At 37.9% G+C, this 17,652-nt stretch overlaps 1 protein-coding gene across 1 annotated transcript in view; it reads right to left on the bottom strand.

The window, feature by feature from the left end:
- Positions 1–623: 623 nt before the first annotated feature.
- Positions 624–17,652, bottom strand: part of LRMDA (leucine rich melanocyte differentiation associated) — a 658,526-nt gene continuing 641,497 nt past the window's right edge. Inside the window, exon 7 of the mRNA XM_027700020.1 lies at positions 624–3,053. Within this exon, the coding sequence (XP_027555821.1) occupies positions 2,974–3,053 (80 nt within the window). The 3' untranslated portion in view covers positions 624–2,973. The remainder of the gene's footprint in view (positions 3,054–17,652) is intronic.

Raw genomic sequence — 17,652 nt, 5'->3', positions numbered from 1 at the left:
TAAAGTTAGGAATGTAGTAAGTACAGCTTCTATAGGCATCTCCTAGTAAAAGCATATCCTCTTAGTCTTTTTATTTTATTTATTTTTATTTTTTTTTAATTTTTAGTATTTGATTTAGATTTCAAACATTGTTAATTGTCAAGAAATGTGGCCTGTCAAATTTTTCTTGTTGCAACACAAAGAACTAAGAACGCAGTGGTTCCTTTGAAAGATACATATTTTAAAATCTTGATAACTTTGTAGGCAAATCTTTTATTTTTAATAGCCTAGTAAATCTCAAGAGGGAAAGATGTGTCATATATGGAGAAGGGGGAGCAAAGGAAAGTGAGTGGAATCTCTTCTTAGATTACTTTGCTGCGACTTTCATCCTAAATGATAGTTAAGAAATACAGGCACAGTTCCCACTGAGGAAAGAACCAAGTGCAGATAGCAGCCCCAGGTTTGAAAAGTTTGCCATCTCTTAAAGCAGAATTTCAGCAGAACACAGCTGAAAATAAAATGCTCCACATATCAAAAAAAAAAAGATGTTAGCATAAACAGTAATAAGCATCCATGCATGTTTTTAAATAATGTCCTAATACATCTTAGTAAGATAAAATAATTATTCATAGATTATCCTTTTGATTTTCCAGAATCAGAGACACATTTAATGTGAATTCCCTTTAAGCAAATTTTAATTAGGGCTTTACCATATTTAACTATAGGTATATAATCCCTCAAGTGAAAACAAAAACCAAAGTAGAAGACACTTTGTTCACATTTCCTTCCAAAAATATTTTTGCCTCCAAAGCTTTGCTAGGAAGAAAACGCTCCTGAAAATGATACAAATGGTTTTGACATTAGGAAAAGTAAACAAGCAAAATAAAGATGGAAAAATCATGCGGTCAGTTTGCAAGTGCTGTTTATTGTTTGAGGCAGGGTTAAAGCCTTTTATAAAGACAAGAACATATATGCAACCAGACTGAAAGTGACATTAGGTTATTCCAAACACCCCTGCTCAGAACACTGCTGCCTGTAACATTGCCATGGCCAAAATGTGTGGAGACTTCAAAACAGACAACATAATAGGAGCAAACTAGGATTGCTGTTATTTTGGTAACCAAGAGAAATGACAAGTGCCCTATATATTTCTAATTATATTTTTGATTAAAGAAAGAAGCATGTAGTTTTCATTTATCCAATATCTCCTAGGACTTCTAAAGTGAATTGGCATTTCATTTGTAGTCATATACAATGTTAGAAGAGGCATTGTAGGTGGCCAAAATGTGCTTTAGAGACACCAATTTGCATGGCAAACAGCTCATAGCTCAATTTGAACTCCAAGTGGTGTGAACTAGATTGTTCTACGTTCATCACTGATTTTAAGTATCTGTTAAAGATTTATTATAGACTTTCAGAATGAGCAAAGGCTTCCATTTACTGAGTAAGGCCTAACATGCTCAGCAGCAGCAAGCTTTCCTTTGGCACTCTGCCAGCGTCTCATTCTATTTCATCTGTCAAACCCAATTTCACAATTGACTTCAATGTCCAGTTCACTTCCACCTGTAACACTAGCTGATAATAGACCCCCAAAGTAGGCAGTTTCTAAAAACTGACATTTTTTTTCAACCAGGAAAGTGAATAAAGGCCACCAAGTAATTTTAAACAAACCAAGAACATCTAGGCAGTGATAGCCCTCAACTGGGACCAACATGCATGGGTTTGGAACAGTCCAGAGGTCAGAATTTTTGCATATTCCTTGGACAAGGAATTGCTATTGTATCCAGTAGCACTTAATATATGCACGAAGTATGGGATTTTTTTTCATGGTAACGAGTTCATGATTCTAATATATCCAACCTCGTTACCAGAAAAGTAGGAAATTTGCCATGAATTTTTATTTTTGTGACTGAAAATTTGACAATAGCCTTTCCTATGTAGACTTCAAAAGGGATTATTCAGAACTTGTCTCTCTATATTAGTAAAGCTGCTAATTATGTTAACTCTACCATTTACTTTTGTTGATTTTTCTCTCCTCTGAATAATCCTATGCATCTGGTGGCAGATTATATCACTCCTTTTAGGCACTTTTTTCCCCCAGATTTAAAACATTTAATTCTAAACATAGTCCCTAAAAGTTAAAAATATCTTGTTCAACAAACGAGGAATAATACATTGTCAATGTCACCAATGAGGGCTTCTTCCAAGAATATACAGTGAAGCTGTGCCAGCATTAAGAAATGTTCACTTTTCTGAAGGTAAGAGTGAGTAAATGTTGAGATGTAATTTAAGAATTAGCAAATTTTGTTTGTCTGGGAAATTACTTAAATCTTTTTCCTTTGCATATAAACAACTATACAAATCAATAGTACTTTGCACGGCCAAAATATTTTCAGGATATATTTTTCCCCTGTTGAAAGACAAAATAATCTGTCTAGGATCATTTGGGGGTGAGTGGGGGTCCTACCAAACTGTGAACGGATTTGTGTAAGCATGTATGAGATGATAGAAACACAAGCACTTAATTCACAGGGAAAAAAACAAGAACAGATAAGGGCTTTTTCATCTGAAATTACAGCCTCCCTCTTTTATAAACACTTTGATATCACCAGCCACTTTCTCTCAACAGGCAAGCCGGAGACAAACGGGCTGCGTTTGTGGAGGCGCCGAGCGCTGGAGCATGCTCACTGCAGCCCCAGGTGTGACCCCTGCTCTTCTGGAGCAGCAATTGGACCAGGCAATCCATCACAGAGCTCCTCCTGTCAGGCCGGGTGCTCGGCTGCAGCTGTCTGTCACACTGGTGGATGGAACCTGCTTAAAGGCAATCATGTCAATCTCTATGTGACTACTCAGACTAAGATAGAAGGATGATCTTGACAGGCTTGGCAAAGTCAGCAGAAGGCACTAGAGGACTTCAGTTACACGCTTAAAATTTAGATGCAATTTGTGCTTCTTGTGTGGAGGGATCAAAGAGGCACCAAACAGCACTGTGTTTTATAGCTGGTCATCTCGGATGAATCTGTTGCCCTCAGAATGTTTTCCGTAGTAAATGTAGCGACATTTCCCCAGAATGCCTACAATAAAAAGGAAATTAATTACAGTTAGGACTGAAGTGGCATGATATGCAATAAAGCACATAACTAGGGAAATTTGAAGGAAGTAAGGAGCAATTTTCTCTTTTCTTGCAAAAGAAAGTTTGTGTTTTTGAAATATTTAGTATTGCCGTTTCAAACAGCAGTTTTGAATCTGCTGGGAAAACACGTGTTCAAATATATGCATGACCTATCCTGTTAAACATAAATCCACAAGTTTCTTCAAAATCAAAACTACACAACACTGAAACATCATATACTGCATTTTAAATCACAGCACCTCTCTTCTGCTTTTGAAAAACAGAAAGTCTGGGTTGAAGTTATATTTTGTGCTTTCTGCTCTGTCCCTGCTATTTATTTAAAAGGTTTTCCTGGTGAATGAAACTGAAAAAGGAAAAAACCAACAAATAATTACAGTTTAATGTGGATCCTGGAAAAACCCTTCAAACTTTCACAAAGTCATACTGCAAACACCTAAAGCCATTCCTGCTTTCCAGTGACAGCGAACTGAAGTGACTGGCTGAAATCTACATGGGAAGTCATCAACAGACACGGGCTAGAACAGTTAGCCCTCCAGACTCCAGCATATAAATAAACATTTAGTAAAAACATTTCCAAAGTATTTCTCAGAACACCATTGCAACATTCCATGAGCAAGACACAATTATAATTATGTTACGTATTGGCATATGGAGTATGCTTTCAAAAATTATCCAGAATATTGGTTTTGGGAGACAAGGTGTGTTATTCTCAGTGAGTATAGGCAGAAAGATGCCTGAGGAAGCCTTAACTGCTGCGGGTGAGACACATGTACCTGCAAATCTCACTACCTTATTCAAAAGCATCCCCTCTGGTGGTACTAAGTGGTATGTGAAAGCGTAAGTTCACAGTCACATCTCACCTGAGAACATCCTCAAAGATGCTAAATTTTACTAGCAGAGTTATTCTTTGAGCCCTCACACATGTATAGTCAAATTAAAGTCATCTCCCATGAACAAAAAGAAGGTGGAAGGGTCTCCTCTACTTTGGGAGTGTCTTAACAGAGCAGTCACTCTGTGAGCTCACCTCTATAAGGGCAAACATAACCTACCCCCAAGGGGACAAACACTGCCTTACATAAAGGGTAAAGATAGGGGAGGAGCAGAGCCTCAATTCATTGTTGTTTTAGATTTCCAGGACTCACGTACTGTGCCCACCTGCAGTATGAATTCACTATACAAGCTTTTATAATCTGCATCCATTTTTTTCCAGTATAACGTCTGTCAGATAAGCTACTAAAGTTTTGGAAGGCATGGGTTGTGTAAGATTAATGCTCTTCTTTCCTTCTAAGACATCAGGATGGTAACACATTCCTATGAGGGTGGGGGGAAAAATTGATAGGCCTGTCATTTGTTGTGAAAAACATTCCTCTTCAGGATAACACAGATGGGGACTATATGGTAAAGTGTCCAATCCCTTTCCCCTCCTCCATAGAGCTTTCTTCAACAATTTCAATAATTTAAATTTCAATAATTTCACTAGTGGAGCAGTTTCCACATTCAAAGGATGATATTAGCATTCCTAAACAAGCATCTAATGAACAGCAAGTTTTTCTTCCCCTAAACAGATATCCCAAGTCAGGCTGCAGCAGGCATTAGGTTGGTAACAAGGCCATTTAGAGCTCTAAATGCAAAGGATATGAGCAGTTTATTAATGGCATTCTTCAGACTCCTTTTTCGCTGGCATTGATAAAAGTCTTGTTTGAGGTCTGCCGCATTTCTTAAGGACTGGAAGCAAGACTGTTTATAGAGATGCTGGTGAGAGAGTGCTGTTTGATGAATGCTGGAGACTATAGCTAGGTGTCAGTGCTTAGAAAATGAGGCAAGGACATGAGGTATTAATATTGTCAATGATCTCTTGACAGGAAAACAGATACTGCATTCACCGTCAGATTTAAATAGACATCAAGTGCATTAATGACAAAAGGGCAGACTTCAAACAAAGGGGGCTGTATGGTGCTGCGCTGAGCCAGTCTCCAAGTTGGCAATAACCTGATCTGAAAAGACACTGTCAGGGCTACAGACAGGCCCAGGATTGTGTGCGGTGACAGAAAACAGAGATGCTGACAGAGATACCGGTGCCATATTATGCCAAGTATATTCTAACACTGTCTCCAGCCCTAACTAAATCTGACATCATTTCCTATCGCTTATAGTATTCTCCACTGCTCTGGCAGATTATTTCTCCCCAGACATCATTACAAACTCTGCTGTAGTTTTAAAGTTACTGGCAGGCCTGTGCTGTTGTGGAGGCTGGGTCTAGAGGCCTAAGGATAACCTCAGTCAATCTAAATTTGGAGTTTGCTGGAGAAGTGCTCTCATTTTCACTGATATCTCAGCTACTTGAGGTGATCTGAACGCTAAAGTGTGAGGAGCTGTCACCTTGAATAAAATCCTTAAAGTAAAGATGCTCTGTTCCCGGGATGTTCAGCAAAGATGTCGGACAGTCTGGCAGCAGGAAATGAAATCCAGCTGCTGCTGCTCGCCTGGGGATAAAGGTGCTTGGGCTAGTGACAGTTAAAGTCAGCTGAAATTTTTGAAATCCTGCAGCCTACAATTGTTTAAATTAAGGAAGTGTTGTCTCCGCAGAGATTCCCTACCCAGGCACACAGCTGTGATTCGATTGCCAGGCATATTACACACACTGCTCAGAGAGTCTTGATAAAAGCACAGTTGAAAATGTTGCCATGAGACCTTATTTATCATGAAGGTTATTTGTAAAACAATAATCTTGCTCATAAATTAAATGCAGTGACTGGTGTGGTTTTTTTCTTTTGTTTTGTTTTTTCTCTTCCCACCTCCCTTTGGCAACTACAGAGAACTGCAAAAGGTTTGTGTGAGAATTTTGATGCTAAGATATTTCATGTGTGAATTTAGGAAAGCTACTGCTTCTTTTCTGCCTTTCTGCTATGGTATTCTTTCCTTGTAGTTCAGGGGCAAGAGAACACTTGTGCTTTTGCACACAGGCAAGGGGAGGAATAAGGGGAAAACAATACATCTGTGGCTGTTCTGGTGTTTTTTAATTAAAATATCCAGCATTGGCCATAATAAGCTAAGTATACCCCCTATACATCAAAACAATACATAGCATCCCGAATGAGGTTTCTGCTCAAGGTTCTTAAGAAATGACAACACAAGGTCTCTTGAGGGGTCATCTTCCCTGAATGAGGCTTCTAATTTTTCTTAAGTAGCTGATTCTACCATCACCACAAGCTGTTAAAACTATAATTATGAAAAAAATGCATTGAGAAGAATCCTTTTTAAATTCACTCTTTATCTTTTAAATGTTTTCACCCTTTGGAATGGATGTTCTAATTATGCTGGGTAAGTAATGACCTTGCAGTTGCCTGCATGTGTTGTGGTATCAGTCTTTCTTCACAAACACATTGTAATGTCAGTAACACCAGCTTTTCCTTAGCTGAGGGAAAACCCAATTATCCAAATAAATAAATACATACATGCATACTAAAACACGTGAAAAAGTTCAAGTCATGTTAGCTCCTTTTAAATTGGGCATGTTTTGCAGAGAGCTATGTTATACTTGGACATCTAGACACTTTCCTAGAGAAAAAAAAGTTTAAAGATCTTCATGTATTATATAAAAAATGGTAAAAATAAGTTCCAGTGGAATGTGCTAGACCTATAGATCACACAGCCTGAGTTAGTTACAGGTCAAAATTCAGCTCAAGCCAACAGTGACGTAAAGAAATTGTTGTCTAATAGCCTCTTGTTGCCTTTCTTGCTTTTATCTTTTTCCTAGCAAATAAAAATATCTATAAAAATACTACCTCTCAGCCATCACAACTCAGGGAGCTGTTAGAAACACAGCTTCCTCCAGTAGTATTCAGTTTTCTTTAAAAAGTAATTACTAAAACTAAGCAGTCAAGCCCTCAAAATTTTGCCACCCCCATCAAAACCTATTGCCACATCTGCCCAACACCCCCATCAGGCACCCATTTTAACATCAAATGTTTTTAATAAATCCCTCTGCAAGGAAAAAAAGCAAAATATTCACAATTAAATTTGTTTGTCAAACACTGGTCTGCAGTATATATCAGGGATTGCATTTCAGTAAACAGCCTTCTGCCTCTCTTTCAGGTGGACTAACCACAGGTCATTGTACTAGATCAGACAAAGTGTAGCAATTCATACACAGACTCAATATTCTAGTGGAAGTCCACCTCACCTAACTTTAATTAGAGTACAGTACCTAAATCCTCCGCTGCTGATTTGTATTTGATCCATATTCATCTCTTTTTGTACAACCTGCTGTTGTGTAGTTTTGCTATGGGCTATTAAACAGCTGCCATGTTCCACCAAGAAGCTGGGTGCATTTCAGTGTGGTTATACTACCAATCTGTAAATTGTTTTGAGACCCTTCAGAATGAAATATCAATACCATTATCATTTTTTTCATAGGCACTTGGGCATATTCTACCATTAATGAACAGAAGTTGCAAAATTCCCTTAAATATCAATATAAACTTCCTTTAAAGGAAAATAATTCCCTACCGATAACATTTAGAGGAGAATAAATACCCATCTATGAACAGTTTCAAGTCTAAAATGCTACCGATTTAGGCAAAACACCTCCATGAGTCAAATTAATTTAAAACTCTTAAAAATCTTTTCATCTAAGGAATAAGTAAAGTTACTTAAAAAAAAATCCTTTTGTACAGGAGTTTAGAAATTTTTCATTTTATATTTATCTTCCTGGAAATTTTTACAACTTTATCTAGTTGTCTAGTTCACAACTTCTTATTTTCAATTCCATTTTGACTTTCTATGAGAAATGCAGTACTAGAGATTTTGAAAAAATTAGAAGCCTAATCCTCTCACCTTCAGTAGCACATAGGTTATATTTTTTCTGCTAAATCAGGAGAATTAAAGTATATATACTCTCACAGTCACTTTAGTTAAAAAAAAAAAAAAAAATTAATTCCATCTAAATTACGTCTAAATTCCATCCTGAGCTATTTTATATTCATCATTAAGAATATCCAAACAACTGAATGCTGTAAAAAGTATCAAAATATTTATGAATCTGCTCCTTCAAAATATTTTCTTGGCTGTCCTTTATAAATTAAAAAAAAAATCCCCCAAAAAATCAAACAAAACCACCTTCAAACCAAACCAAACCAAACCCACAAAAACATTAGCCTGCCATTCAGCAAAATCATCTCGAAATCTGGGGAGCACAGATCCATGCAGAGCTTCTCAGGACCCTGGGATAGGGTAGAAGGAGAGGAGAAGAGAGATGCTAAATATCTAACAGTGATAGGAAAAAAAAGGAATAAACAGTTTATGTAGACCCAAATAGTGCACTTTTAGTTCTACTGAGTCTTGTGGCTGTGACATACGATACGTTACAAATTAAATAAAAAAACCTCCAAACTTTTTCCAAAAATGTTGGAAATTGAGTGTTTGTCCAAGTTAGTCTTTTAAGGTTCATTCATCTACTTTAATTTGCAGACCTTTATTTATAGTTGGGTCTTTATGGGTGTTTATGTAGAAATACATTTTTATAAACAAGAACAATACTTTGAGCAATTAGAAACAACAAAGCCTTTAACTTTTGAAATCTGTTAGGGCCAAAAGCAGAAAAAAATGCTTGTTGAGCTATGTTGTTTGTCCACATTGGTCCATGTTTGGTAAAATAAACCAATTTTAATTAAATGTTTAAAACTATAAATTTATATGACAAGAAGGGAGGGAATTATAGACGGACTTTTGTACTTCATGTTGACTTTTGGTGAAACAAAATGATTGTTTCTATTGAATATGATCCAGCCTATGAATTCTCTGACACAGGAATTTGAGAAGACCATTTAGAAGATAAGAAAAGATGTAAAGGATCACCTGGGTCACCAAGTCCTCCCAAAAGCAGCCAAGTATGTAACCCAGAAAGGTCCACTCAGACTTCCATTCTGCCCCAGTAAACAACCACCACCAGCATGGGGAAGCTTGAGCTCAGAAACTGCAACATGATATGGGAAAAGAACAGAAGAGTTGCAGCTGTCCTTGCTAATGTGATGGAATCTCTGACTACTACCATTAAATCTGCTTGTTGCAACTGCAGTTTCCAGATTGCTCCAGGCTGGAGTCAAGACACAGGATCTAGACTCCTTAAATCAAAGCAGAGGGAGCAACATAAAGAGGAGAATACAACAGGTAAGGATATGAATGCCTTTGGTTGTGCCACAGCTAAATACTGTAGAAGAGTATCTTATAAAGACCTGAAATATCACAGTGATAAACAAAACCCAGAGATAAATTCCCTAAAATATCATAAAGTACAAGTGCTTACATAACAAATGCACAAATATTAACTGTTCTTATGTTATAAATTAGTTAATATTTTTAAGAAGATATAAACACTAAATGTAAACAGAAATAATGCATAATTCCTCCAAAACTAGCTGTGCATAAAGGGATTAGGTTGTGCTTGAGAAGGCTGAGGCCAGAGCTCCTGTGGCGAAGGTGGAATTCCTACACTGTGGCCACAGTACTCACAGTGTCCCCAAATACTCTCAAACAGGTGCCCATGAATTAGGGATTGTGGTCCATTGCAGGTTTCCTGGAGAAAGAAGATGTACCTTCAGTAGCAAACTGCTGATTCTGATTCTCCTCTCCCTTGGGGGGTAACAACATTCAAGGAAGGTAACCTTCCCATTCAGAGGAGATTAATTACCTCTTTGCTCTGCTCTCTGCACAGGCTTGCTGAAAGGTGGTAACATTTTCCTCTGGACATTCTACAGCATGGGGCATAAAATAGTCTTTCAGACTGAAAGAAAGTAGTGAAAGGCACAAAATCAAATCTGTATCCAGTCTACAGCAATGGTGTGGAAATTATATACCTAAGCTAGAGCTGAGAGGAATCACAGAAGGCAAACTAACACACTGCATTATTGCAAGTATCCTGCACAGACAAGTACTGTGACATGTCAAGTCTCACTGGCCTGTTTGTAGGAAGGGGGGAAAAAGGGGGGAGTGTGTAGGGAAGTGAGAGTAGGAGAGGGGGGAGGAAAGCAGTCAACAGGGAGAGGATGTTGGAAAAATTTGCGATGAAGGTGATAGGAATACAAAGATGTGAAGTTTGCATCCTGGGCCAAGGAAGCTGCATAAATGTTCAGTGTAAACTAGCAGTCAAGCTGATGTGTGATAAAGTGCAGCCTGCTGTAAATACACTTCAGGGCTCCCAGTGCAACTGGGGATGAAACTTGTAATTTGGAAGGGGAGAAAAATAAAAGAAAGAAAAAAGAGGAGAGAAAAAATGCCCTGCAAGCTTTTTCTCACATAATCTGTTACTGGAAAATTGAGAAGCTTGTCCAAGTCCGTGGGAATAAGCTGATGAGCTGATACTTAATAATAAACCATATTGTGTCATGGTGCAGAGTAATCTAGATCCATTCAGGCCACAAACTATATTACTTTATACAGCCCTGGCTGACATACATTTAAAGCCCTCTACACATTAAGGAGCCATTAGGCTGACAGATTAAAAGTTATCTTGGAGCTAATGTTTCCATTATGCATATCCTGGCAGTGGAACAATCAACACACTGTTCCTCAGATGTCATACTTTGTTTAAAAAAAGGGTAGGGGGAAGAGAAGGGGAAAAGGAGGGTATCTTTCCCTCCTTGAATGACATTGACATGATCAGCTTTGATCTGGGCATGTGCTGTCTACAGATTCTCTACTGTTGGCTAAAACAGGAGTATTTAGGGTATATTACTTTAAATCATTAACCAGTTCCATACTCCTCTGGGTATCATTGTTACAATTTAAGGTCCTACACTTGGGATTTCTTTGGAATATTTCCATGCTTATTGTAACCATCATAAGAGAAATATGTTGGGGAGTGAGATGTCTCTTTCTAGTGAAAATGAAGCAAAAAGCACAAAACAAAAAAATCCAAACAAACAAGCAAAAAAAACCCAACCAAATGCTTTTTTCTCTTCAGTGCATCTTTGCCAGTTTTGCACTTTTAATGTCATGGATGGAATTAATGATGACTTCATGATGAAATAATTCTCATGAAATATGTTGAAAAATTAAAGCAGATTTTTCTAATTACTCAGACACATAAATTGTATAGTTAGCTTGCTACTATAGTCAAAGAAACCCAAGTGCACAGAAAGCATGAGCGTGCCAGATTTTATGGGTGAACTGATGCTTACATTTGGATATATTGAATGCCCTTGAAGAAGATGGAGGAAAGGAAGAACGATTTCACAGTTCTTTTAGTCCTTAAAACACTTCTTCATATATCTCATTCTCTCATATACGGTCTAAATAAAAGAAGTAGAGTAAAGGCAAAAAAAAAGACTGTAAATATTCAATGCAAGTCAAGTTATATCTGTTAAATACCCTTCATCTCTAAACCTACGTCACAAGAGCTTATTTGCTTTCTATTTATGACCAAACACCCCAAACTGGACAGGCAATGTTAGCAACCAGGCAAAAAGCCACTCCTGGCCAGAAGAGCCCCGTTTGCCCGGCTCGCCCGGGCCCTGCAGCTTCAGGCCGAGCCCGTGGGCACTAGAGGGCAGCAGGCATTTGTCTAAAACCCGCACCGCACCCGCCGCCGAACAGGCGGGCACGGCAATTAAAGCAATACTGGTTGTTAGTTTTGCAGCCAATTTCTTGTTCTGTCATGATCAAAGCCCATATTTATACAACCTCTGCTTTCAGTCTTTAGCCCAGGAGCCTGACTTCTGGTGGACTAATCTCGGTGAGCATCAGTTTGTGTATACGGATGGCGGGGTAGTGCTCTGAACAAAAGGCTCAAAATGTTGTCCGGGGGAGGCGGGAGGGGGAGGCGACCGCCCGTCTCCACCATCGGCTTCCACTGCAGCTGAGGCGGCACTTGTTCTTCTCTCACATCCACTGCATAAATGCCAGCACTGCTTTGAACGATCTTTCTATTACTTTTGTTAATGAAACAGTGCAACCACTGAAGTGGTGTGAGAGATACTTTTAATATATTCAAAATGATGGAGGAAAAGGAGGTTGTAAAATCCCTTCCCCGCCATAACTTAAAGTTCAGCTGTTCAGTGTACACTCACCATACAAACTTAGAAGATTTTCAGTTAATTTGGCTAACATATGCAAAAATGGCATTTCTGCTGGCTGCTCTACACTTTGGGCTACATTCTAATAATAATACTTACACTACTCATCAAAGGAGTTAAACCATAAAGAATGGCAAGGTCATTAAGAAAACCAAAAGTAACTAAAATTTAATCATACTTCACAAACTTTAACCATGCACAGATTGCATTAGCAATAAAATGCAAGGGGAAAAAAGAGGGAAGTAAATTCTTTTAGTAACTGTGATAGAATTAAACAAATGTACCATGATTTATGGGGCAGAAAGCAAACTTTTGGAATAATTATTCGGAAAGTCTGCAAGCATTCCAATAAAATTACAAATTCTTATGTGAAAAAAATTTGAGCAGCAGGGCCCTTCTGGAGAGTTTAGACACAAATTTGGCTCATCTCATGAGTAAAACTTGCTTTTGGATCTCAAATGTGTTCCTGCTGCAGGAGTTCACATTAGGGGAAAAAAAAGCCATAGAAAATTTAGTCTGGCTCAACTGGTTTGAAATTTCTCAAGAGAGTCATCTAAAATAAAGACAAGTTGCTTTTTATTTTTAAAGCTGGGAAAGAAAGTCTCTCAAATAAAATTAAAGAGCATAATTAAATAGTGCTGCTGTCATATCATAATACAGTTAAGGGAACCTTCTTTGCCTTGCTCCTTTCCACAAGCCCTTCCTCAGAAACAAAAAAAAAAATTAACTAATAGCTAATGATAGGATTGCTATGATCTTTCCCAATACAAAAACAAGTGTTTTTTAAGAAGCTGCTACTAGGATCCAAGGCCCTGGATTCCCTTGATTTCCAGTGAAAGTTGAAGGCACCTGGCACTAAGTAAGACACATCCAGACCCCACAACATCTGGTGAGTTCCTTTCTCTCTTCTATTACTATTACTATGTAGCATCAAGTGAAATCAGAAATGCATCTGGATACAAATACTCAAAGTATTCAGAAAATATCTAGTTCTCTGGACTAAGTCTGGGCTTGCCTCTTAGAATTTTGTTCTATGCTGTATGACATGTTACACCATTTGCTATTGCTAAATAGTTACTGGCCATAGTCTAGTTCTCAACCCTGACTGCCTCCAGTACTGAAAGCCAAAACACTGTCATTGTTCTGTATCCTCAACTCTTTTCCCTTTACTCAGCCTCCTTTTAAGAACATGCTAATGAGATGGAGGCTGCAGGTCAGTAGAACATAGTTTACAGGTGCACTTTTAGCCTTTATGGAAGCTTTTTGCTAAAGATAAAAGATTGGAGACTAAGAAATAGCTTGAGAGAGGCACATTAAAACCCCTCCATTAGGGTCCGAGTCATTAAAGTTTAGTCAAAGCACCAAAGACTTTCTAACAAGTATTACGCCTAGTAAACATTTTCCACCAGAGCATGGATATTGGTGAGAGCTCTTGGAGTGTGTCAATTAATCAGTATTCACCTGCTATGACAGCTTGAAATATTACTCACTTATTTGGCTGGTTCAGATTTGTCAGACTTGACTATGTCACAAATTAACATGTCCCCATATTAAAAAGGACCCCACTGGCAAAATGTGGACACTGGACCTAATAAAAAACATTTGGCCAAACAATCAAGCAACACTGATCACTGTTATCACTCACACACACAATTAAGAGCAACTGTCTTTGAGACTACCAAGCTCAACAGGAAGCAATAACCTGTTACTTTACCAAATATCTTTCAAATAGTTAACAGAAGGATAAAGTGTCCACCACATTCAGAGGCATTAAATTGCTTGGTTAAAGCTGCATAAATATTTTGGAAGTCTTGAGTCATTTGCTGGTACAAATTATTTAAGACAGAATCTGTCCCTCAATCCCCAGAATGTTTTTTAGCCAAGGAAGCCCCTTCTGCCACAGGAAGGCCATTTAGGCAATACTCTCCATGTTTGCTCTCAGAGTGGGTGCTATTAAAACAGAAGGTGCTCTGAAGGTAGCAAGTAGTCTGGGATTAGACCATCACATGAATTCACAGTGGGAAAGGCAGTCAGAAATAGCCAGTGTTTGGTTAAAAGTATCCAACAACAGGGCACATGAGTGCTGCTGTTAAGCCTGGGGCAGCACTGAGCAGCACAAACTGCCCTACAGAAGACCTCAAAGATCTCAAAAGTAATAACAAAAAATTATACAAGAAAGATCTTTTCAGGGATAAGGAAAGCTTAACCACTTACGTGTGTGCAGTGAACCCTGTGGTCCTTTCAGAGAGGCTCCTGGGAAGCAGCTATATGCTACTGAAGTATATCAGTCTTTGGGCAAAACAAGCTTGACATCCCTGTTGGCATCTCTGCTGAGAACAGACACTGCCCTTACTCAGAAAACATCAAACATGACTTTCTGCTTTCTATGGTGAGGCTGAATACAGAAGGCAGGGGGAGGAGAGGTCATAGAGGAAGCAGTAGTTAACGGGGTAAAGTGAGTGTTATAATCCCCAAATTGCAGTTCGACTCAATGTTTGCAGACAATCTGCCTGTCTAAACCAAGACAGTATCATTTTTCTTTCTTCTAGGAGAGGGTTAAGTATAATCTGAAGCCTGGAAAATGGCTGCTGTTGATACTAGTGAGGCCTTCTTTTTAACTAGATCCTTCAGGAAAAAACAAATTAATCAACAGCCAGCTGAAGTGGGTTTAATGATTGCATTCTGCATACAATCAGCTTTTCCCTTTTCAAGGGCCATCAATATGTCAAGGGAAGACATATCTGAAGGATATAGCTCTTAACATCAAGGTTATCTATTCTCCACAAGGCTCCCACTCCTTACTGGGCTGATACTTTACACTGCCTGTGTCTAACATTTTCATCAACTCTGCAATCAATCAAGGTAATAATGTTGTGCAAAAAATCAATTAACAACGCAATTAAACTTTCCTTATTATCTCAAAGGGCTGAAATAATACCTAAAGGGAAGATAGACTCACTGAATGCAGACATCCATAACCCAATGTGAAAGTGAATTATGAGGTTAGACAGATGCAGGCATGTACTGGCGCTGTTATTTTCAAAGGGATATATCTCATCCAGGCAGTGTATCAGTCACCACCAATCCCATACCCTAAAATTCCAAATTACTTTTAAGAAATATACGATGTGCAATATCCATTTCATATTCTCTTTTAGAGATAAACCCCCCAAAATCTGAACAGGAGTATTATTCAAAGACAAAATGATCTTTCAGAAAGAACATAAAATATAAAAGCTATAATAACATTTACATCTGTATACCACCCATGTCTGTAAATGCAGGTCATCAATTATACGTAATCTGTAGTGAATAAGGAACAGAAGAAGCAGCACAACATTTAAAGCCCAAAGGCTCAAATTTGCAAATACCTTGCATCAAGTACACTGAAGGAAGATCCCCAATATAAACACATGCAGCAAAAACAGCAATGACTTAAGTATCACTCACTGAAAATGAGTCAGAGTGCCTATATTATTTTGTAATTACATTCAATCCTCATGGAAACATCATTCCCAAGAGCTGAGAGTTTTTAAGTACATTGAAAGCAGACAATTAACCCCTTGCTGTTGGGAGGATTTGGGTTTCAGCATAAAGACATTAAGGATCAAGGGTGCTCAGCACACCAGCACAATGGAGTTAATATAGTTAGGAACCCAGGTGCAATGGTCTTGTGTCAGAGATGCCTGGATGAGGATTTGAGGGAGGGTGAAGAAAAGAGTAGAGAAAGAACACATCTAAAATTATTAGGATACTAAGGATCTTACTAGTCCACAGGGACAAACAGAAAGTATTATACAAAAAAGTTATCATGACCAAGCTAGGTGTTTTATGTTTTTTTTTGACACCTATCATTTTCTATCACAAAACCTGAGCATTTCCCCTCAGCCCCCCTTGCTCATTTCCCAACACATACACACCGAGTCTTCAGCCTCTGTTGTTTTGATTTAACATAGGAAAAAGATAATGAAAATAGAAAACACTTAAGGGAAACCTATGCCAGAGTGAAAAGCTAGGATCACATCCTGTAATAAGCTCAGGAAAACTTGGAAACAGAGAAGGTTTCCCTTATACACTGTACTTTGAATTCTTCTATTAAAGGACACTCTGTGTGTCTGTGTTAGGTGTTCTACAAAGCAGTTCTCCCAGCAGGGTTTGCTTAAGCACATAACAGCTGCAGTTTAGAAATAGTCTATTCCTACAATTAGCTCATGTAGTGCAAGTGGCTTGTTTGGACCAAGAACATCTTTTTTTTTTTATTTTTTTGATAATTCTCCCTGGTTTGTCTTTGTCTTGCACTTCCTGCTCTTCCCCCTGCTACCCCCCACACTGTGGAGTCAGTCATGGGTGAGATACAAATAAGTGTTACTAAAATTTTCCACAATTTTTTAAGCACTATGGACTTTTCCTGCGTGGATTTGGGACATTATTATTATTCCAGGATTAGAGAATTCAGCCATTACTATCTTAACCTTTAGGAACATAATTAATATGTTTTCATTTTCAATGACTTCATTGTATGTCTATCAACTGGAACCATTCCTGCTGTGTATTTGATTCCACTGACGATGGGGTGTGTTGGATTTTAAATGATGTGCTAGCACTTCTGTTCCCTATATACTCTAGTTTATGTGTTATTCATGACTTGCATTTGGAGACATGGATGATACACAGATGTAAATGCTATTAAAGCTTTTGTGTTTTAGATTCATTGTGAAAGACTTCTTTGTTTTCAGATAATTCTTTTAACCATCACAAATAACCAGCAATACATGACATTGTCTTGAGACATTTTTTCTTTCCTGTTAAGGTTTTTGATTAAGAGAATTTTTTTTTCTCCCTAGTGTTCTCTCATCATCAAAATAAAATACAGGATAAACTGACAGACAGCAGTTACACCTGCAGGATAATGTAGAAGTAAACCTCCTTTTTGTTATATGCTCATTATACAAAACCAGAAACAAAAGTTACTTTATTTTTTTAATAGCTGTCAGAACTGTGGCTCCCAGTTTAAGAAGTGTGCAACTGGCATTATTCTAAAACTGCTTTCACCCTTTCATATCCCATTTGTAATCCTGAGGAATCCAAAATGAACACGGTAAAGAAAAAGGTACTGTGCCAAATCATGGTTTCCTATCTTCTTTTTCACTTAAAATTATTTTAGATTAGTAGTCTTGTAACACTATTTAAATATTTTTACTATATGGCAGACATACTGTGTGTCTTTGTTGCACTGGTACTAGGTAGAAAAATGTCAAACACAAATACGTACTTAAATTCATGTATCAGCCTTGGAAAACATTACCAGCCAGTAATCAGAAGCAATTTTTTTGATGGACAGATAAAACACCATTAAATTTTTTTCATCGTCACTTATTAAGGCAAGGGGTAAGCAGGTAGATTTGTGTATCTGAGCTGGTAAATCTTCAAGACAGTTGCATGAGGTTGCTGTACTTAAGTACATATACA

This window comes from Neopelma chrysocephalum, unplaced genomic scaffold (assembly GCF_003984885.1).
Source record: "Neopelma chrysocephalum unplaced genomic scaffold, ASM398488v2 Primary Assembly neopelma1_143, whole genome shotgun sequence".
Classification (NCBI taxonomy): Eukaryota; Metazoa; Chordata; class Aves; order Passeriformes; family Pipridae; genus Neopelma; species Neopelma chrysocephalum.
Note: the sequence above shows the minus strand (reverse complement) of the source record. Positions and strands in the feature narration are given on the sequence as shown.